This window comes from Leuciscus leuciscus, assembly GCF_965113295.1.
Source record: "Leuciscus leuciscus genome assembly, chromosome: 10".
Taxonomy (NCBI): domain Eukaryota; kingdom Metazoa; phylum Chordata; class Actinopteri; order Cypriniformes; family Leuciscidae; genus Leuciscus; species Leuciscus leuciscus.
In genome coordinates this window covers 22,000,041-22,022,868 of record NC_138734.1, presented here as the reverse complement: position 1 = coordinate 22,022,868, position 22,828 = coordinate 22,000,041, and the positions used below count along the sequence as shown (strand labels likewise).

At 42.2% G+C, this 22,828-nt stretch overlaps 2 protein-coding genes and 1 pseudogene across 3 annotated transcripts; 2 read left to right on the top strand and 1 right to left on the bottom strand.

Annotated features, from left to right (window-relative positions):
- Nucleotides 1-220: 220 nt before the first annotated feature.
- Nucleotides 221-4,419, bottom strand: LOC309508190 (extracellular calcium-sensing receptor-like; annotated as a pseudogene). The gene is made up of 6 exons: nt 4,258-4,419; nt 3,856-4,005; nt 3,134-3,278; nt 1,304-1,464; nt 1,001-1,119; nt 221-765 (listed from the first exon to the last, which is right to left on the bottom strand). The product of its transcript is annotated as an extracellular calcium-sensing receptor-like (transcript).
- Nucleotides 4,420-7,200: 2,781 nt separating this feature from the next.
- Nucleotides 7,201-11,390, top strand: LOC309508189 (uncharacterized protein; the record flags this gene model as incomplete). Its single annotated transcript, XM_082182711.1, has 3 exons — nt 7,201-8,252; nt 8,289-9,824; nt 11,379-11,390. The coding sequence occupies exons 1-3, from the start codon at nt 7,782-7,784 to the stop codon at nt 11,388-11,390; spliced, it is 2,019 nt and encodes a 672-aa protein (XP_082038837.1). The 5' UTR covers nt 7,201-7,781.
- Nucleotides 11,391-12,033: 643 nt separating this feature from the next.
- Nucleotides 12,034-16,232, top strand: olfcn1 (olfactory receptor C family, n1; the record flags this gene model as incomplete). Its single annotated transcript, XM_082182710.1, has 6 exons — nt 12,034-12,152; nt 12,257-12,542; nt 12,668-13,498; nt 13,601-13,822; nt 15,108-15,231; nt 15,319-16,232. 6 exons carry the CDS (start codon nt 12,034-12,036, stop codon nt 16,230-16,232), a joined length of 2,496 nt encoding a protein of 831 aa, XP_082038836.1.
- Between the last annotated feature and the right edge of the window lie 6,596 nt (nt 16,233-22,828).

Genomic DNA, 22,828 nt, shown 5'->3' with positions numbered 1-22,828 from the left:
ATTACAAATGAGAAACCTAGTTGTGTACTTAAAGTTTACTACTCTTACACGTATAGTACACATAAACGTATACTTTTATATACTAAAAGTGGGCCAATTTAATCCCAAGCAGTATTGAAATAGTACACTTACAAGTTTACTACAAGTACACATTGATATTAGTATACTTACTACATAAAGTATACTTAAAAAATATACTTGAACATTACTTAAGTATACTTCATAAAATTAAGGGTAAGGGTGTATATGGGAAAGGTGGGGATAATATTAACCAAAGGGTGCAAATAAGGACCTGTACAAGAGTAAAGCAAACAACACTGATTCTTTGTTGAAGAGGCCCAAACCATTTCATAACATTACTTCCTGGAAGTGTAGCTCTGAAGGCCATTAACACCACTATTGTTTTCCCCAGAACACAAGAGATACAGAGGACAAAAGTGATGCCAAATGCAGTGTGACGCAACATACAGGACCATTCAGTAGACCGACCAATGAAAGTAAATTAACAGAGGAAACACAGAGTCAATGAGAAGAGCAGCAGGAAGCTCAACTCTGAGTTTTTGGCTTTTACTATTGGTGTGTCTCTGTGGTGAGAGAAAACTAAAAATATGATCATAGTTAGAAATGCCCCAAGAATCCCAAACATCATTAAAATGATACCCATGATTTCGGTGAATGACAGGAATTCCACTGTCTTTATGATACACTCATCACCTCTGCTATTGGACCAGTATCCAAAAGGGCACTTCACACAGTCAGATGCATCTGGTGTGGATGAAAATGGAAGTACAATAGTAATGAGCCTGCTGTTTCAATGATGTATATCTTAGCCTATATCTGATCATACACTACTCCTTTAGAAATAGACTTGTTAGTGTTTTAAATAACGTTTTTATGGCAGTGTATGTGATAATTTAGATTAAAATAATTGTAAAACTTTTCCATTTGATCCTCTTTTGATGAACTGCAAGTGTTAAAAGAGCAATTAAACAAACATTACCTGTTGTGTTTCTAATCTCTCCTGGAGGGCATGGAATACAGTCAAAACAACAGATGGGTCCTCCTTGCTGCACAGCTTTCCTAGTGCCTCTAGCTCTCACTGCACACAGACACAGGCACCTGCCACACATTAGGGAAAAGCTACTTGAACAACAATAGAAAAATAATATGCCATGTGACATGGTTGCACATGTTTACACACGTTTGTCTTGTGGATCTGAGCCTATACGATGCATCACTGCATCTCATGTGCACTTGGGTATTTAGTTATGATTGGAAAGTTAATTTGAAAAGAAACTCTTACAATCTTTAGGCCTCCTCCCCAGATGATGTTGACATTGTTCATAGTAAACTGTTGCCCACGAGGCAGAGTTGCATCATAGTAGCCAATTGTGGCTACCTCCATGGTGCCTTTTGTGACATTTTGTAAGTTTACCAGTCGTACATGCAGGGGAGTTGCCTTCACTATCAAAAAACAGTGTTTCTCCCCTATTCATGCTGAAATTTACGGTTTGCAGATAATGTAAAACCTTTAATGATAGAAAAGGTTTTGTTTGTTCTTCTTATTTTTAATTTGCAGTAATCTTATTTTGGATTCAGAATAACCTCCTTTTAGCAATGTGGAAACAAAAAATTGTAAAGCATATCATTTTAAAACGACACTTTAGTAACATATATGGTGACTTCAGTAAAAAAAAAAAAAACAAAAAAAAAAACAACAACAACTAATTTAATAATAAATTGTTCATTCATCTTTGGTTTAAATCATGCAATTTACTTGGAATTTTACATATATTTTTAGTTTGTTTTTAAGATTTCAACATTTTAGAAGTAGTTCACCTGCCAGGGTTGTATTGTTGTTGGCTGTGCACAGATGACATTATCAAATGGGAGTTTTTGCTGCTTACATGACAGTAGATTGTGCAGCATGAGCAATTTCATACACAGCAGTGTAGGCATTATTGATAAATCTCAGATCAGACATATCAGTAAAAGAATGTTTGACATATTTCAAGTTCTCTGAGCCGTTGAATGCCCGTCGAATTGTATCTGGGCTTAATGAGCACTGAAAAACATTTTCCCAGAATTCTTTGAGAAACATGCTTTTAGGAAATTGGGAGGGGTTGACGTCCTGTAGAAAAGGGCCTAGTCCAGGTATTTGAGCATTGCGTACAGTAAATCCTATAGATCCAATCAGCAAATTGTGGCCTTGGTTATCAGCAAGAGAGTCATCTGTGATCCAGGCATCACTTCCGATCCACTGTAGTCCTGTAATATTTTGCCTGTATAGCTCATCCACCGGTATCTTGATCTCTCTGTGTGACATGAAAGCCATTATTACCTTAGATGTGGAGGTTCTGATAATGTCTACTATATTTGTTAAATAAGTTTTTGATGCTTTCAAAAGCCTCTGAGTATTCAATACAGACTCCCTCTTCTTCAGCAGCCTTAATAAATGTTTTTATAAATAAAGCGATTTTTTCTAAATGTCGACAAAAAACGATTGCGAAATGACGCCGTTTCCATTAACCGATGTTACAGGACTAAAAATAAATGTTTTCCTCTCGCGATAAGTAAAATCATTCCAAAAACCATGGCAACAGACGTTGGTAGGTTTATGTACTATATCCCAGCCACTGCACTAGCCATTATTATTAATCGAAGGAGATGTATGTGTGTTTTCCAAGCATTAATGGTAAGGAACGACCCTTATTATACTTTTGAGCGGCACATATGAGGTGTTTCTGGGTGTTTCTCCCTCATATCTGCTTCGAGGTCTTGATTGTGGCATTTATTTGAGGTTTAGAATCCATTATTTCTGTAATTCTTTTGTCTTATATGAATTTAATAAAGAACTCTGTCTCGTATTCTGTCCAAACATACCGCGTCATCTACGTCAGGTGACCTGTAAATGTGCAAAAACTGTTTCCATTGCAGTTTTGCGAAATATTTCTTTTTCAAATTGCCTGAAAAACCACCTCATACGAGCGTAAAAACTTTTTTGCGATAAATGGGAGTTTTTGGCGAAATTGACGCGTTTCCATTGGTCGTATTTTCAATTCGCAATTTCAAATTGTGCAATTTGAAGGGTAATGGAAATGGTAATGGTAAGGGTAATGGATATTGTCATTGCTTAAGGCTCCCACCCATGTCCAGCCAAAATGTTTCACAAGCTGGGCCAGAGCTCTGCTCTGGTAGTAATCACTTGGAATAGTTCTGAAGAAAGAAGGAAACTCTTTTCTGTTGCTCAGGCAAGCACAGGTAGCAAAATGACTGATCTGTGTGAACACAATTACAAATGTGAAACAGCATTTAATTCTTCAGTGCCTCTGCTTTTTTTTGTGTGTGTGTCAACAGATCATTGGTTATTCAGTTAAATTTATTTGTATGAGTGTAGAGTAGAGTGATTGTAGAGTGATCTGTTATCAGAGGTGACTGTCCAAGTACATATAATCACGCAGTTAGCTAACCGTGTATTAACATAAGGCAAAAGCAATAAGCTCATTTAAGTCATTATTACTAGTTGTAATTACAATAATTACAAATGCAAATGAATGCAAATGATACATGCTTATTCATCTGTATTATATATGTTCAGCTTTTGGTTTATAATATATAAACATATGAAATAATCCAATATTTTAGGAACTTTTATTTATTTATATTTTTACCCTCCATTAGATAGAGGCAATGTCAAAAACAGATGGCATGGAGGTTTTTGTAACTTTATATACCAGCATATTAATAGTGAATTTCATGTGTAAGCATGCATATATACTGTATATATATATATATATATATATATATATATATATATTATAAAATATATATATAAAAAATTGGGTGACATCTTACCACAGGTATTTGGAATTGGCCAGTTATTCTGGCAAAGCCAATTGTTGGAGTGGATCCTGAATTACCTATTATAGCCTGCACACTATCGGCCTTGGTGCAGTTTATTTTGTCAGTGACATCATCTTGTCCATTGGACAGTGAAAGTGCAGACTGAAGAATATTAGAGAATCCACAGGCATTAACGATTTCATATCCCAGAGTGTGGTTTGGGAGTACATTTCAGTTTTTATTTATGTATTCTATTGTAAAGATCATAGTGCATGCAAATTTTAATTCCCTGTAATTGATACTACAGAGATAAAAAAAAATAAAAAAAAAATAGGACAGACAAGTAAGGACCACTTCTGCAAAGCACAAATATGTAAGGTGTACTTCAAGAATAGGCCTACTCACAAAAATTACCTGGTGTTGATTTTTGGCCCACACTATGCTGATGTTGTTAAATGAAAGCTGAAATCCTGGTTGTAAAGAAGCATCATAGAAACCCACTTTAACAAACTCTGTTGTTCCATCCTCTCCCTGCTGCCAGTTCAAGTGATTCATATCTTGCTGCCGGATCTCCATTTTTATCAAAGAACACCTTTTCACATTTTTCGGTGTACAAGCTCACTTCCCTCAAGGCATTAAGTACCTGTAAAAGCAAAAAAAAATTACTTGAGTAAATAAATGAGTGCAATTGACATGACCGTATCCATGCAACTCATGCTACCTGCCATGTATTGTTGACTTTCTCCAGGCATTTGCATTGGTTTGTGTCTAATTTTGAACATCTGATTATGATGTTCAGAGCATGAGCGACAGCATACACAGCCTTGTAAACATTATTGGCAATTTGTAATTCTGTAACATCTGTGTACTGGTTCAGCACATTGTCCAAACTTTCATAGCCTGTGCACATGCTTCTGCTTCCAACAGTTTGTTGTGAGGGAAGTTTACAATGGAATACTGTTTCCCACAACTCTTTATACAGATCTGTTCTGGAAGATGGGTTAAGTTTAATAAAAAAAAAAAATCCCTTAGGCCTCTTATTTCAGCTTTTGGGATGGCAAAGCCCATGGACCCTCTAAGAATGTGTTGCCCTTTACCAGTAGCAATGTTTAAATCAGAGATCCATCATCCATGATCCATGGGGGTAGAGTGCAGTCTCGTGTGTACCCCCCGGCCTGCGAGGGGCGATGGGGGTATGTGGCAATCAGAACGAGGCCAAGGGCCATGGAGGTGCGAGGCCGGTGGTGGGATTGCTGATGAGCGACAACAATTAAGATAGAGAGAGGCTTTTGTTAATGTTTTTTGTTATATGTGACAGCAGTCGTCCGTGAAGGGCTGCTGTCTTTACTTTAGTTTTGTATGTGTTTATTTATGTTATTAAAGTGTGTGAACGTTCGCCGGTTCCCACCTCCTTCTTCCCATAACATCTAACCTTGTTACAAATGCATTATGAACTACAGCTACATCTTGTAAAATGTTTAAACAGTAATTTTCTGTAAAATTTTGCTGTAGAAACTACAGCAATGTTACAGTGTGTTTTATATTTTTTGTTTTAATAATGTTTTATTTGCCAAGTAAAAGAGATTCATTTTGTCGCTTTAGTCTTATTTTCCTTGTAAAATATACAATTTTGTAGCTTTAGTCTTCCCAGGTCCCTATAAACCATAGAATGTTATTGCTCTCGACACAACTTTTTCATTTACATGTACATGTAGGTCTAGGTTCAAATTATAGCAAAAGATCTATATATATGGTACAGTTGAACACAAGTGAACAAATAAGTCGAAATTTTATATATTTTGCTATTTAGCTGCATTTCAAAAGATACAATGCCAATCGTTCGCATTGGACTACTTGCGTTCTCTCGCAAAACCTGTTGTTTTTCAGTTCGGACAAACACTTCCTGTTTAAAGTCCTGCTGGCAGTGTTTCAGACAGCTCCACATGTTAACAGTGGAGCGGTTCATAGAGTTTTATTTTGAACTTGGACTTAAGTAGATACAAATATGGACAGTGCTTAAACTCCAGGGCCCGGTTTTTCAAAAGTAATCCACTAGGATTTTGGATAACGGATTGGATCAAATCTTGAAAATGGGTTTTTCAAAAGAAAAAACGGATTACATAATCGGATTAGATCACGTAATCCAATCTTGGTTTTGATACGGATCAAACCTTTAGTTTGGGTTTTTCAGAACTTTTTTGTAGGATTTGGATCACTTTGATCCAAAAAATCTGGATTAAACTGATCCCATCAGAAGGGTGGATTCAGCGTGGGTTTCATGCCCAAAATGTAATGAAAACTTAAAAAATGTATCAAATAATACTATATTTGGATCATGCAGTATCTTACAAGATATCCTATTTATTCATAAGGTTTTAATTTTATTTGTTCATCCGTCAGGCTACAGTGATTAGGCAGGCTTTAACGTATTCAGCCTTTCAGTATAGGCCTACAGCAAAGTAGAAAGAGTTTGGCCTCATAAAATAATCCCCCAAACAGCTGTCAAAATTGACCAAAAACAATACATTTTATTCTGTCACTAATTGATATATATATTCATCACAATCGAAAATATTTTTGTTTTTAGAATATTTATTAGTGATGTATGCAATGATTACAGAATAACCAAAAAAATGCAAAGAATGGCAATCACTGATTTTTGAAATCCAAAACAAATCCAAATCAGAAATAGTGTCTAACTATTGCGTCCCTTGTTGCACGTCCTGTTTGCTCGTTCTGGCAGAATGCAGGAGGTTGGTTAGGGTCTCCAAGGGGCTCAGGTGCATCATTGTCAGCACAGAGAGGGACATTGCACTTAGTAGCGATGTTGTGCAGGACAATACAGGCAAGGGTTATGTTGCATGCTTTCTGTGGTTCCGCTCTCAGGTAGTTAAGGCATGCAAAGCGCCTCTTAAGAACTCCATTTAAACGCTCAATTGCACATCTTGCTTTTTTTTAAATGTGTGTGTTTTCATTTCAAATAAAAATAAACTTATATTGACCCCACACTGGCTATTCTACTTGTTGCTCTTTACATATCTATAGTTCTACATTGTGATTTCCTATCCTGTTTGAGCACTGGTTATCCAGATTTGGTGATCCTGAAAAGTTCCTATCTGGATCAGATTGATCCAATCCGATGTTGCTTTGAAAAACTGGCTCAAAAGTAAGCTGGATTACGTGATCACGGATCGCAAAAAAAAGGATTACTAAATCCGGATCAATTTAATCCGGATTAAACCTTTTGAAAAATCGGGCCCAGGAGTTCATAAAGTTGGCATTATATTCACAGAATCAAACTTCCCAGATAAATAACTTTTGAGCTAACGTTGTTAAAACTTAAATTACACTTCTTTCCAATCATAGTATGTGTAACGGTCACCAGCTGGAGTGCCCTTGAAAGCCACCAGAGGGCACTCCACATCAGACACTCACGTTCACTCTCAGACTACATTTCCCATACTCACTGCCCGGACTCATCTCTGATCACTCATCACAGTTACCTGTACCTCATTATCACTGATTGCATTCACCTGTGTCCCATCACCCTGTTAGTCTCAGTCTATTTATACCATGTTCATTCATTCACTCACCGCGAAGTCTTGTTTTAGTGTTACACTGCAATTCTGAGCATTCTCTTGGTTTCCTTGTCTCCTTGTCTCTTGGTTTTTGGATATCTTGCCCTGTTCCCTGGATTACTCTCTTGCCTCTGGTCCCTGGATTACTCTCTTGCCTCTGGTCCCTGCCTGTTTTGTTTGTTTGTTTGTTTGTTTGTTTGTTTGTTTCTTTTGTTGGACTGCCTATCTGTGTATGACCCTTGCCTGTATCTTGGATTACGCCTCTGGATTGCCCTCAAATAAAGCTGCACTTGGATCTAAACCTTCGTGTCTCGGAACAGTCCGTAACAGAAGACTTCGCCACGCCCAGATCCAGCAGCTATGACCACCAGGAATCCAGCAGTACAGATCTCGCCTGATCTTCCCAGCATGAGCCGGGAATTCGCTGGACAGATCGCGGCCTTGGCCCTGGATAGCCTCGATCTGTTCCAGTACACCTGGGGGTTTGTTCCTCTCGCTGCCTCTTGCTCTCTGGGTGATGAGGCAATTAAGTTGTGTTACCGGCTGGGGGCTAAGGAGGTCGACCCGAGGGAGCTCCCCGATCTCTCCGGTTTGGATTGGAGAGAGGCACTCTCCAGATGTGAGGAGAGCTTCCTTCCATGGCACGCCAGGTCATCGTCTGCACTTCACGCCAGTCCAGCCGAGCCTACACTTCACGCCAGTCCAGCCGAGCCCGCACTTCACGCCAAATCTGCCGAAGCCAAGGCAGTGTGCGTCATGCCCGCCGCCCCTGAGACTGAGAGCATCATGCCTGCCGCGCCTGAGACAGCAAGCGACATGCCTGCCAAGCTAGTGCCCTCTTCATCGCTGGTCCCGTCCAGCACAGAGCCCTCTTCATCGCTGGTTCCGTCCAGTTCAGAGCCCTCTTCGCCGCTGGTCCTGCCCAGCTCAGAGCCCTCTTCGCCGCTGGTTCCGTCCAGCACAGACCCAGTTCCGGTGGCCCCGAAACGGAGGAGAAGAAGGAAGACTTCCTCCATGCCTGTTCCGGTGGTCCCAGTTCCGGTGGTCCCAGTTCCGGTGGTCCCGAGTCCGGTAGTCCCGAGTCCGGTGGTCCCAGAACTCCCCATCATCAGTCCTGCCATGGCCAGGAAGGCCGTGTTCCTCTTCTATGCAGTGGCGGTACTGCATGTGTGGAGGAGACACAGTGTCGCCGCCGAGCCAGAGCCAGAGCTTCACGTCAGTCCTGCCGAGCCAGAGCCAGAGCCAGAGCTTCACGTCAGTCCTGCCGAGCCAGAGCCAGAGCCAGAGCTTCACGTCAGTCCTGCCGAGCCAGAGACAGAGCTTCACGTCAGTCCTGCCGAGCCAGAGACAGAGCTTCACGTCAGTCCTGCCGAGCCAGAGCCAGAGCTTCACGTCAGTCCTGCCGAGCCAGAGACAGAGCTTCACGTCAGTCCTGCCGAGCCAGAGCCAGAGCTTCACGTCAGTCCTGCCGAGCCAGAGCCAGAGCTTCACGTCAGTCCTGCCGAGCCAGAGCTTCACGTCAGTCCTGCCGAGCCAGAGCCAGAGCTTCACGTCAGTCCTGCCGAGCCAGAGCCAGAGCTTCACGTCAGTCCTGCCCGGCCAGAGCCAGAGACTGTGTACGCCACGTCTTCCACGCCAGTGTCTTCGGACAAGATGGCCGCCACCGAGCCTGTTCACGTCACGCCTGCCGAGCCTGTGTCTTCGGACAAGATGGCCGCCGCCGAGCCTGTTCACGTCACGCCTGCCGAGCCTGTGTCTTCGGACAAGATGGCCGCCGCCGAGCCTGTTCACGTCACGCCTGCCGAGCCTGTGTCTTCGGATAAGATGGCCGCCGCCGAGCCTGTGTCTTCGGACAAGAAGGCCGCCGCCGAGCCTGTTCACGTCACGCCTGCCGAGCCTGTGTCTTCAGACAAGATGGCCGCCGCCGAGCCTGTGTCTTCGGACAAGAAGGCCGCCGCCGAGCCTGTTCACGTCACGCCTGCCGAGCCTGTGTCTTCGGACAAGATGGCCGCCGCCGAGCCTGTTCACGTCACGCCTGCCGAGCCTGTGTCTTCGGACAAGATGGCCGCCGCCGAGCCTGTTCACGTCACGCCTGCCGAGCCTGTGTCTTCGGACAAAAAGGCCGCCACCGAGCCTGTTCACGTCACGCCTGCCGAGCCTGTGTCCCCTGACAAGATGGCCGCCGTCGAGCCTGCGTCTGTTCCTGAGCCTGAGCCGGTGGTGCCAGTTCCAGTGCCTGAGTCGGTGGTGCCAGTTCCAGTGCCTGAGTCGGTGGTGCCAGTTCCAGTGCCTGAGTCGGTGGTGCCAGTTCCAGTGCCTGAGTCGGTGGTGCCAGTTCCTGTTCCTGAACTGGTGTCTGTGTCTGTTCCTGTTCCTGAGCCGGTGTCTGTTCCTGAGCAGCCGGTGCCTGTTCCGTGGCCGCCCGAGGGGTCGTCTCCGCCGTGGCCGCCCGAGGGGTCTTCTCCGCCTTGGCCGCCCCGAGGGGTCTTCTCCGCCGTGGCCGCCCGAGGGGTCTTCTCCGCCGTGGCCGCCCGAGGGGTCTTCTCCGCCGTGGCCGCCCGAGGGGTCTTCTCCGCCGTGGCCGCCCGAGGGGTCTTCTCCGCCGTGGCCGCCCGAGGGGTCGTCTCCGCCATGGCCGCCCGATGAACAGTCCGCTCCATCCTGGCCGCCTGAGGGAAAGTCTCCGCCCTGGCCGCCTGAAGGGTCGTCTGCTCCGCCCTGGCCGCCTGAAGGGTCGTCTGCTCCGCCCTGGCCGCCTGAAGGGTCACCTGCTCCGCCCTGGCCACCTGAAGGGTCGCCTGCACTGCCTGCTCCGCCCCGGTCGCCTGCACTGCCTGCTCCGCCCCGGTCGCCTGCACTGCCTGCTCCGCCCCGGTCGCCTGCACTGCCTGCTCCGCCCCGGTCGCCTGCACTGCCTGCTCCGCCCCGGTCGCCTGCACTGCCTGCTCCGCCCCGGTCGCCTGCACTGCCTGCTCCGCCCCGGTCGCCTGCACTGCCTGCTCCGCCCCGGTCGCCTGCACTGCCAGCTCCGCCCTGGTCACCTGCACTGCCTGCGTCGCCACAGTCTCCAGGTCCTCTTCCGCTCCACGGGCCTGGCCCTCCATCCCGCCCCCGGGTCCGCCTCCGCTCCACCACCCTCCTGGACAATTTAGGAGCGTCTGGAATCCGCTCCTTAAAGGGGGGGCTATGTAACGGTCACCAGCTGGAGTGCCCTTGAAAGCCACCAGAGGGCACTCCACATCAGACACTCACGTTCACTCTCAGACTACATTTCCCATACTCACTGCCCGGACTCATCTCTGATCACTCATCACAGTCACCTGTACCTCATTATCACTGATTGCATTCACCTGTGTCCCATCACCCTGTTAGTCTCAGTCTATTTATACCATGTTCATTCATTCACTCACCGCGAAGTCTTGTTTTAGTGTTACACTGCAATTCTGAGCATTCTCTTGGTTTCCTTGTCTCTTGGTTTTTGGATATCTTGCCCTGTTCCCTGGATTACTCTCTTGCCTCTGGTCCCTGCCTGTTTTGTTTGTTTGTTTGTTTGTTTCTTTTGTTGGACTGCCTATCTGTGTATGACCCTTGCCTGTATCTTGGATTACGCCTCTGGATTGCCCTCAAATAAAGCTGCACTTGGATCTAAACCTTCGTGTCTCGGAACAGTCCGTAACAGTATGTAGACAACGAGTATGACCTGTAGGAGACCACTGATGTGTAAACTGAATTTGGTGACACTACAGTATGTAACATTTAAGTTAATGACCATTTTTGTAGTAATGCTTTTCGGGTTTTGCCCTTTGCAGATGGCCCCTTCGGACTTGTCTCTCAGCCGCCTCTGCATAGTGCTCAATTTATTTTATAAGGCTCATTTTGAGGAAAATTAGGTTGTAGCTCTTTATCTACATTACTATTATTGGAAAGAGGTGTAATTTGTGTTTTAACAACGTTTAGCTGATGAGTTAATGATCCGGGAAGTTCGAATCTGTGAATATATTGCCAACTTTACTGAACTTCTTGAACTATGCACTATTTCTTTATACTTCAAAATAAAACTCTATGTACCGCACCATTGTTAACATACGGAGCTGTCAGAAACACTGCCAGCGAGACATTAAACAGGAAGTGTTTGTCCAAACTCACAACAGGTTTTGCGAGAGAACGCAAAGGTTTTACAAGAGAACGCAAAAGTTTTGCGAGAGAATGCAAGCTTTGAAAAATATTTGTTCCTCCCATCTCATATTTTTTCTACCACCATGTCCCTTTAGAGGCTCCGTAGGATTTACAATTCTTACAATTACTAATATTACTATTCTTTATTCCTACGTACTATAAACCACTATAAAAACATAAAGTACTTTATGTGTACATTTACAAAATGAGAACTGTGCACCCTTATTGCTCTACCAACTCACCAGGGAAAACCTTCAAGTAATAATGGGCCAATATTCACTACTGGTAGAAGAGCTACTGTATATAACAGAGACATAACTCAGTCTTATGCTTTCTGAACCACCACTCAGCCATGGGAAGCTTTCATATATTACTATTTTGCTCTCTGCTATATGTGTACACGGCCTCAACATGCCAGCTGCTCTGTAAATTTGAAATGCCAAGTATTTTTAAAGCGGGGGACATAATGATTGGTGGAATTTTTCCCATTTTTAATAAACAAGAAAATGTAAATGCCTCTTTTGAGAGAAAAATGCAAAGGATTAATTGTACGGGGTAAGTTCAAAAGCATGTTTGTGATCTTTGTGACCTACGTGCCTTATGATAGTATTGGCAAGGTCCAGGCATACATTGTTGTTCTTGTCAAATTTATTGTACAGATTTGACCTACGTGCCTTCCGCTGGACTCAAGTCATGATGTTTGCAATAGATGAAATAAACCAGGATGAGGGTTTGCTTCCTAATATTTCTTTGGGCTATAAAATAATGGATTCTTGTGCTTCACCCTCTAATGTTTTACGTGCATCTTTCACATTGGTGAGTGTGCAGAAGGAAGAGGAATCTACAACTCAGTGTCATCTTCCTCTTGCAGCTCTTGTAGCTGAATCAGGATCATCACAGTCCTTAGCTGTTGCTGGGACACTTGGACCATTCAAAGTGCCAATGGTAATGGTAAAATGAATTAATCCTGCAATGTAATTGCATTTAAGTGTTCCTGATCATGTAATAAAGTCAATTAACGGTGTAATTTATATAATGTTTTTTTGTTGTTGTTTTTTTTTTTTATCTAGGTAAGCTACTTTTCAACATGTGCATGTCTGAGTGACAGAAGAAAATATCCATCATTTTTTCGTACAATTCCAAGTGACTACTACCAAGCAAAAGCCTTATCCTCTCTTGTAAAACGATACGGATGGACTTGGATTGGAGTTTTGCAGTCTGACAATGATTATGGAAGAAATGGGATATCAGCCTTTACAAAGGAGGTGGATAAAATGGGAGTTTGCATTGCATTTGTTGGCACAATTTTAAGAACATATCCCCAAAGTAAAATCATTGAAGTTGTTGAAATGATAAAACAATCTACGGTAAAAGTGATCCTGGCTTTTGTGCCAGAGGGAGATCTCTATCCCCTAATGAAAGAAATTGTGAAACAAAACATCACAGGAATCCAGTGGATTGCAAGTGAAGCCTGGGTAACTGCAGCAAGGCCCTCTACCCCTGAAATATTCAAGTCTTTTGGAGGCACAGTTGGATTTGTGGTACGAAAGATGGCTATGCCCAACCTTGGACCTTACCTGAAAAACATCCGTCCTTACTCTCCTTCACAATCTTCTTTTGTCAGTGACTTTTGGGAAACAATGGTTGGCTGTAAGCCATGTCTTAAATGTGAGCTGCTGCCATCTGCAAATTTTACACGCAACAGCCAAGTGTGCACAGGAAAAGAAAAACTAAATTACACAGACAAATTCTTTGATGTAACACAAGTAAGAGTAACATATAATGTGTATCAAGCTGTGTATGCAATTGCATATGCTATTCATAAATTGCTGTTTTGTCAAAAGGACAAAAATAATGTTTTGAGACAGTGCTTAAATGTCTCCAAGATAACTCCTAAACTGGTGAGCAAGTTATTTAATTAATTTATTTAAACATTTACAAGTCATAATTCAACAGTTTAACTATAGTATATTATACTTAACTATATTATACTTCATTCCAAGGTCAGCGATCAGTTACAGAGGGTATCTTTTGTAGATAGATATGGAGAAAATGTGTTCTTTGATGAGAATGGAGACCCACCTGCATCCTACGAGGTCATAAACTGGCAGCTAAGAGGGGGGGAGGTACAACATGTAACTGTGGGCTACTTCAGTACATCTACAGATGGAACATATAAACTTACAGTTAAAGAGGATAACATCCGCTGGATCACAGGAAATTCGGTAGTATATACTTAGTACACTCATATATATATATATATATATATATATATATATATATATATATATATATATATATATATATATATATATATATATATATATATATATAAATTCAGGGGTTGGACAATGAAACTGAAACACCTGGTTTTAGACCACAATAATTTATTAGTATGGTGTAGTGCCTCCTTTTTTGGCTAATATAGCATCAATTCCTCTAGGGAATGACAGATACAAGCCCTGCACTGTGACCAGAGGGATTTTGAGCCACTTCTCTCAGGTCACTATCTGATGCTGGTAGAGGAAAACATTGCCTAACTCTTCCAAAACACCCCAAAGTAGCTCAATGAAATGGTCACTGTGCAGGTCATGGGAGATATTCAACTTCAAGTTCATGTTCATCAAACCAGTCTCACTGTGTATATTTATCTATTATCATCTTGATACACACACCACTTTCAGGGTGCACATGGTCCTCAAGATTGGTTAGGCAGTCCTTCACAGTGACGTTACCATCCAGCACAAGTAGTGGGCCTAGGGAATGCCATGATATTTTAGCCCAAGCCATCACTGATCCACCCCTGCACTTTACTCTGGGCACGCAACAGACCAGGTAGTACATTTTTGGGGGGCTTCTCCACACCATAACTCTCCCACATTAAGGAAAGACAGTGAAGGTGGACTCATCAGTGAACAATATATGTTTCACATTGTCCACAGGCCAAGATGTCCAATGCTGGCACCATTGAAATCGGTGTTTGGCATTGGCACAAATGACCAAAGGTTTTGTATAGCAACCAGACCATGAATGTTTACCCTGTGGAGCCTCTGAAGAACAATTTTGGTTGAAACAGGAGAGTTGAGGTGCACATTTAATTCCACAGTGGGTTGGGCAACTGAAGACCACAAAGACTTGCTGTCCTGGCCACAGATGCGCCATCAAGACGCACACCAACAATTTGTCCTATTTTGAACTCTGAATATGTTGTGTGGATTACAATATTTTATGTACAGCTGTGCTATTGCTCTGCTAATTCAACCTTCACTCTCTGCTCTTATTGATGGAATGTAAAATCAGTGACGATTGGTCACCATGCCACGCATATATGGGCATTAAACTGCCAAAAGTATATTGGCCAGTGTTTCATTTTCATTGTCCAACCCATGTGTGTGTGTGTGTGTGTATATATATATATATATATATATATATATATATATATATATATATATATATATATATATATATATATATATATATATATTTATATAACATACATTAATTTGACAGATACCCAAAGCAGTGTGCTCAGACACCTGCCCAAATGGCACAAGAAAAGCACAAATAAAAGGACGGCCTGTTTGCTGCTTTGACTGCATCACATGTGCTGATGGTTCAATATCAAATAGAACAGGTACACTTACCCATTCATCTGCGCTACATTTATGTATTTTAAAGCTTATTAAATGCTCCAATTTCATATTTGTTATGTATTTTATAGGAGCAGCAGACTGCACTCTTTGTCCTGAAGAATACTGGTCAAATGAGAGACGAGACAAGTGTGTCATGAAAATGACAGAGTTTCTGTCATATACAGAAACAATGGGGATTATTCTGACTGCTCTGTCACTCTTTGGAGCCAGTCTTACTGTAGCGATTATGATTGTCTTCATACACTTTAGAGGAACACCTATAGTGAAAGCTAACAATTCAGAGCTGAGCTCGCTATTACTTGTTTCACTGTTCTTTTGCTTTCTTTGTCCTCTTACATTCATTGGTGAGCCAACGATGTGGTCATGTATGCTACGTCATACAGCATTTGGAGTTACTTTTGGTCTCTGCATTTCTTGTGTTTTGGGGAAAACCATAGTAGTTGTTACTGCTTTTAGAGCCACTTTACCAGGAAATAAATTGGCTGGAAAGTTTGGGCCAGTACAACAAAGAGTCATTGTGTTCTCATGCACTGCAATTCAAATAGTCATCTGTGTACTATGGCTTATAATAAACCCACCATTTCCAGAAAAAGTTCTTAAGTATTACAATAAAAAGATCATTTTAGAATGCAACACGGGTTCAGATGCTGCATTTTATGCAGTTTTAGGATATATTGGTCTTCTTTCAGCAATCTGTTTGATTTTGGCATTTTTAGCTAGAAAGCTACCAGATAATTTTAATGAGGCCAAATTCATCTCATTCAGTATGCTTATATTTTGTGTTGTCTGGCTAACATTTATACCTGCTTATATCAGTTCACCTGGCAAGTACACAGTTGCAGTAGAGATTTTTGCAATATTGTCTTCTGCATTTGGCTTATTGTTATGTATATTCGTGCCAAAATGTTACATTATTCTCATAAAACCAGAGAGAAACACTAAAAAACACTTGATGGGGAAATTTCAAAAGGCCAGTCTTTGAGGTAGCTACATGATAAGAAAACAGTTGGATATTAATGTTGTGTCATTATTTGCCAATACCTGCCCATGTATTTGTGCATTGACAAGAATAGAGGAAAAAGGGCAGCTATTAATGCAATATAAATAAAATGCCTCAGTATACCAGAGGTTGTGAAAATGTCTGTAATTCAATAAACAATGTTTATCATATTACGAAATTACCTGCTAAGATCACAATGATGTATGTGATTTAAACATAAATGCTATTTAGTGCCCAGACCCCAACCAGTATTAGCAAATTGACCAATATTACTTTCTTTTGTTGTCAGTGGGTGATGGAGGTGTAGTGCTTTATGTTGTCATTTTAACAGCATCATTTGGAAATAAACAAACATTACAAACATGTTTATTTTATTTTATTTATTATAATGTTATATTCTCTGCATCTCAAACTACTGTTGCATTCTACCATCCATGATGATCATGTGAATTCACGAGTTCACACTTACAAACAAGTCAGATAGAATAAATGGTATGCGTATTTGGCGTGCTGTCCGAGGAGAGGGCACCGAGCTCGGTATTTGGCCCGAACCCAGAGTGCTCCCCCCAAAAGTTGCAAAGGGACAGTAGCCAGAAAAAGATGTTGATAACCCCCCAAAATCTTGCAGAGTGCAAAGTTGAAGGTGTGCCAATCGTAGGGAGGGGGTTAGTCATCGGAAGGGCTTCTTGCGTCGTCGGACGAGAGTTTGATGGTCATGGCATCATAATGGTGAGCCTCGCTGGTTGAAGGTTTGCTCATGCGGGACCAGAGGAGGTAACACTGCTGTGGCAGTAGATGCATGTTGAAAGGGGAATCGAGGCTCCTGGGGTAGCTTCCTTGGCAGTGGAACCAAACTTGCTTTTTGGCTTGCATTTCCCAACTATACAATGGACAAGATGAATGGAGAACTGAACTCCTACGGGAGCAGAAGAGATAACACTGCTGAGGCAGTGGAGCAAGTTTGGATGGATTAGCAGAGCTCCTGTAGTGTGGAGTAGACACTGGTGTGGCAGTGGAAATGAGCTTGTTTTTTCAACTTGCTTTCCAACTATCCAAAGAGCAAGTTGGACATAGAACTGAGAACAGAGGGAACATCACTGCTATGGCAGTGGAGACATTTTTGCCAGAAAACTGAGCTCTCACAGGAGCAGAGGGAACATCACTGCTGCGGTAATGGAGAAAATTTTGCCAGAGAAACTGAGCTCATGCGGGAGCATTAGGGAACATCCCTGCTGTGGTGGTGGATATATTTAGCCAGAGAAACTGAGCTCCTGGGGGAGAATGAGGGAACATCACTGCTGGGGCAGTGGAAAAAATTTGCCACAGAAACTGAGCTCCTGGGGGATAATGAGGGAACATTACTGCTGTGGTAGTGGAGAAAATTTTGCCAGAGAAACGTAGCTCCTGCGGGAGCATGAAGGAGCATCACTGCTGTGCAGTGGAGACATTTTAGCCAGGAAACTGAGCTCCTGTGGGAGCAGAGGGAGCAGAGGGAACATCACTGCTGTGGCAGTGGAGAAAATTTGCTAAAGAAACTGAGCTCCTGCAGGAGCATGAGGGAACATCACTGCTACTGCAGTGGAGAAAATGTTGCCAGAAAAACTGACCTCCAGTGGGAGCAGAGGCAGTGCCAGCATTTGGATGGAGAAACAGAGCTTCTATGGGAGCAGAGGAAATAATGTTGCAGTGGCGGTGAAAGCAATTAGGATGGAGAAGCGGAGCTTCTGTGGGAGCTGAGATCGGGACACTTTGTTTTTCGGCACAGATTGATGAAAGTCTCAAACGCTTCAGAAAGCCTCGGTTTCCCATCACTAACAGATGACTAAAGTAAAGTAATAATTGTATTATTAAATAAAATAAAAATATATTAATTTTGGTTAATATTGTTAAACAAATGATCATATACAAGTTCACCAGTTCACATAGGCTATTATTTGTACGAAGAGTGAACTGTTATATATCTCTGATAGGCTATCTGTTTATTATTAAAGGGATAGTTCACCCAAAAATGAGAATTAGCCCATGATTTACTCACCCTGAAGCCATAGGTGTATATGACATTCTTTCAGACAAATACAATCGGAGTTATATTAAAAAATGTCCTGGCTCTTCCAAGCATTATAATGGGAGTCAATGGGTAAATTTTTTTGGAAGTCCATCAAAGCCTATCCATCCGTGATAAAAGTGCTCGAAACGGCTCTGGGGGGTTAATAAATGCCTTCTGACGTGAAGCAATGTGTTTGTGTAAGAAAAATATCCATATTTAACCCTCTGGGGTCTGAGGTGTTTTTGGGGCCCTTGAGATCTTTTGACATGCCCTGACATTTGTGCTTATTTCAGCTACTTACAACATACCATTGGCCAACATGTAATTTTGCTGTATTCAGCACAAACTCTGCTATAATAATATGTGAGCAAAATGGATGTACATGTTTGCATTTTATAGAAAAATAATAACATGCGTGGTTAGTAAGTTTTGGGAAAAACATTGTCACTGCAATAAGGCCATAAAACACATACTGAATAGTTGTCCACAAGACTTTTGAATTACCATTCTTGTAGGCTAGAATTTTTACTACAAAATGATGTGAAAATCATTCTGACCACTCTTTCACAAACAACAATATAACGATTTTAATTTTGCATGTCAGTTTTTGTGTCAGCACTGCTGTATGCATGGGCGTGTTAATGGCCATGAATATTAATGTGATTTACACCAGGGGTGTGACTAAAGACCACTCCCCCAATGGCTAATGGCCCATCAAGGTGCTGTGAGGCAGCCTGAACAAAGAATGAGAGGAGATTCAAAGGTTTTTGTTTTTCAAATCTGTTTTATTGTAATTCCTCTATGTGGAGGAACTAAATGTTGTGCCTCACAAGACCAACATGTATAAACATATAGTACCGGTCAATAGTTTGGACACATTACTATTTTTTATATTTTTGAAAGAAGCTTGCATTTATTTGATAAAAAAATACAGAAACAACAGTAATACTGTGAAATATTATTACAATTTAAAACTTTAACACCACAACCTGATCATACGAAACCCGTTTGACTAAGGCTGTCGAAGCCCCACTGTCGTCGTTAAAACAGATTCAGTGGCAACGGTTCCGTATGGCATAATACCAACTGCAACACACAAAAATATCTGTTCAACACAAATCCTCATTCATGCAAAATACAGTACACGGGATTGTAATAACTATGATAACTATACAGCCTGATTGTTAGTGGAAGGTGGTCAGCAGAGCACACACATCTGAACACAGTCACACATCTTTATGCCACTCAGTTCCTGTTCAACTGAAGACATAAGTGAACATTGCATGCCTGGCATTTCCATGGTGTTAATTGTCTTTTACCACACACTGCTGTGCAATTCACACAATTGCGGCGACCAACTGTGGCAACATCCCTGTCATCTGAAGTCAGTTCAGCTTCTGGAACCGGTACATGGTCACTATTGGTCCGTTTTGGTGCCGTTTTCTGTGACACACCACAGAGCTCTGTGATAAGTTGCTCCATAAACTCTTTACAAGTTACCATGTAGCTCTTTGTGCACAATGAAAGAGTTGGTGGAAGCAATGTCCAAGAAGTGTAGAAAAATCTTTCTGTACCACTTCATGGTTTTGTGCTGTGTTGTGTAGTACTGTATCAGCTGATTGGACAGGTCAACACCCCCCATGTGTTTGTTGTAGGCAGTCACAGGTGCAGGACATGGAAATGTCTTTGTCCTCCATGTATCGTGTGTTTTCACCCTCCTCTGCGCAGTGTCTCCTGTATAAGTAGGATGGATGGTAGAACAGACAGATACCTCTCGTGTGTCCATCCACTTCACAAATACAAGAGGTCCATCCTGAATCCACCTGGTGGATCCCCTGGCAGATTTTTTTAGAGAGTGAATTAGCTGCATTCCGAGGGCAGTCCTTCCTGTTGTCCCTGTAAGTCCCACATGCACCAAACTTCATTGCAAACAAGTCTTTTAGGAGCTTTGGACTTGTATAAAAATTGTCCATGTATACATGGTACCCAGAACCCAAAAATGTGAGGTCTAAAAGAGATGTTACAGCATCATATGACAGTCCATGGCCTGTGGGAAAGTTGTTATTCCCTGTGTACACAGAAAAGTCCACAGTGTATCCATTCGATGAGTCTGCAAGAACAAACATCTTGAAACCCCATCTGGTTGGCTTGGCTTTCATGTACTGCGTCATACCTGTGTGTGCTTTGCATGCCACCATTCTTTCATCCACAGCTAAGTTTCTTTTAGGATGACAGATGGCCTTACAAGCATGACGAATAGTGTCCATGAGAGGTTTGACCCTGAAAAGGCGGTCATGTTCAGTTGTGCCCCTCTTTCTGTCATTATCCATATCTGCATCTGGGTGACTCATGTGCACATTCCATGAAATGGTGCGGTATCTGTAGCTGGAAAGGGTACGGAGAAAACACTGCTTTGCCGCCAGTAGTCCCTGATGGAGCTGACCTTCACCATGGCCATGTAAAATAGCAACCCAATGTAACGGTACATCTCACTGATGCTGATATCTGTCCATTTATATTTGCAGCCCTTTGCAGTTGCCTTGGCAGCCTGAGCATTGGTGTTGTGGCACAGAGTTGACACAGCACTTTCTGAAAAAAATTTGTTTGAATAGACTCATGGGCAAATGTGAATCAACAGAGCTTGGGGTCCAATTTCCCGTGCAGGACGGAATCGCACAGTCTGTGGAACCATGTCAATATCAGTCTCTGTTTTCCATGCCAGAGTGGACTGCCTGTTGCTTGCCTGCTGGTTAGCCTTGGCTCTCTTCGGGACAGGTGCTCGGACAAGTTCATTGTCACATCTGTAAAAAAAAAAACTAAAAAAACACGTGTGCATACTGATAACACTATTAAATAAATTGTATTATCATTATCAATCACTAATGGCCATGGATAAAAAAAGACAATGGTTTTTGTCATTTCACACAAGAATAGGTAGGCTACTTTTATATTATGATGATGTAAACACAATTAGGCTACATTTCATCTGTCAAATATTGCGTCTATGCACTTACCCAGTATGATTCTCAATCACACTGAGAACTGAACGACACCTGCGTGCCCCTCTGCGAGGTGCTGGAGAAGGAGAGCTTGCAGACACATTCCTAAAAAAACAACAACAAAATAAAACTGTTAGCATACAATATTCAAAGTAAACTGATGAGCAATTGATGGTTATGGACGCACAATGTATATATCTGTTGATGGGCCATAGGACGAAGAAATATCTATTGATGGGCCGTAGGCCGCGTCACCGCGAGTATCTGTTGATGGGCCATATAGACCGCACGCATTTAGTGACACACGCAATGAACGGATCGTTCGCGAACGACACATCGCTACATTTAAAAAATGTACACCTGTATTCACAAACATCTGTGCATAAGGCAGTATTGAAGCATGATAAACAGTGTCATAGGCTAACCAAAACCGAACATTTATATAAAACTGTAACAATAACGACTCTGGGTAAATGTGAATTAGCTCAAGAATATGGGGAATCTTGGGAATATTAATAATTATGACTCATGGTCAGAATTCATAAGTCGCATGTACATTTATTTTATCAATTATCGAGATTTCCTTGTTCTGTAACTGGTCTGACCAACATTTAATTCGTCCAGCGAATAAATGTAAGATCATTACAGTTAAGAAGGGGGTATCCCTTTTCAAACTCCGAGAAAGTTTTATCTTCTGGCCACGAATATCAAACTTACTGAGTTTCTGAATTAAGAACTACTAAATGTAGTTTATATCGAGCTTGTAGCTTAGATCTTTTAGTTTCAGGGACTTTTATAAGGTGGGTTTTCAAACACAGAGACAATTAAAAGTATAAATGGGTTTATTAATAAAATGGCACACACTAGAGATTATATAAACTACAAATATAAACGTACGTAAAAATGCAAACAAACAAACAAACATTTAACCGAACAAAAACATAAAACATAGCGTGATCAGAATGAAATGAAATGAAAGAAAGGAAGATAGACAGAGAGAAGAGATAGAGGGTAACTTAATCCACAGACCTAAGAATTGGACACCTGAAATCAGCGTTTAGAGAGAGTTACGTTACGTGCAAGATTCTGTGTTCTTTCAGTGTGGTGCTGAAAAGGGGGGCGCGCGTGCGCGTGTCCGGCTGGTTTGCGTCTAGCTTCGTCTTTTGGGTCGTTTCGCAAGACGATGTAAAGGCTCACTTGAATTTAACGTTACCGAGAAAGTTCAGATTCATCTCCCGGGCAGGGAGAGGTTGCACATCTTGGTTGCAAAGGACGCAGCTACGACTCGAACATGTGCTCGTTCGATAGAGAAGGCCAGGGCCTCCTTCAGATGTTCCTTGGAGAAGCGCTGCGCCGGGGAGAAGAAGGTCCGAAGAGTTGGAAGTTGAGTTGGATGAGAGAGAGAGGAAACTGAAGGTTTGGACTTTTATCAGTGTCCCATGTGCCGTCCCCTCCTTCGTGTAGGACGAATCAGCTGTCGAGATTTTTCGAGCGGGAAGATTCCTTTGTCCGGTTAGACACGCCCACTCGAA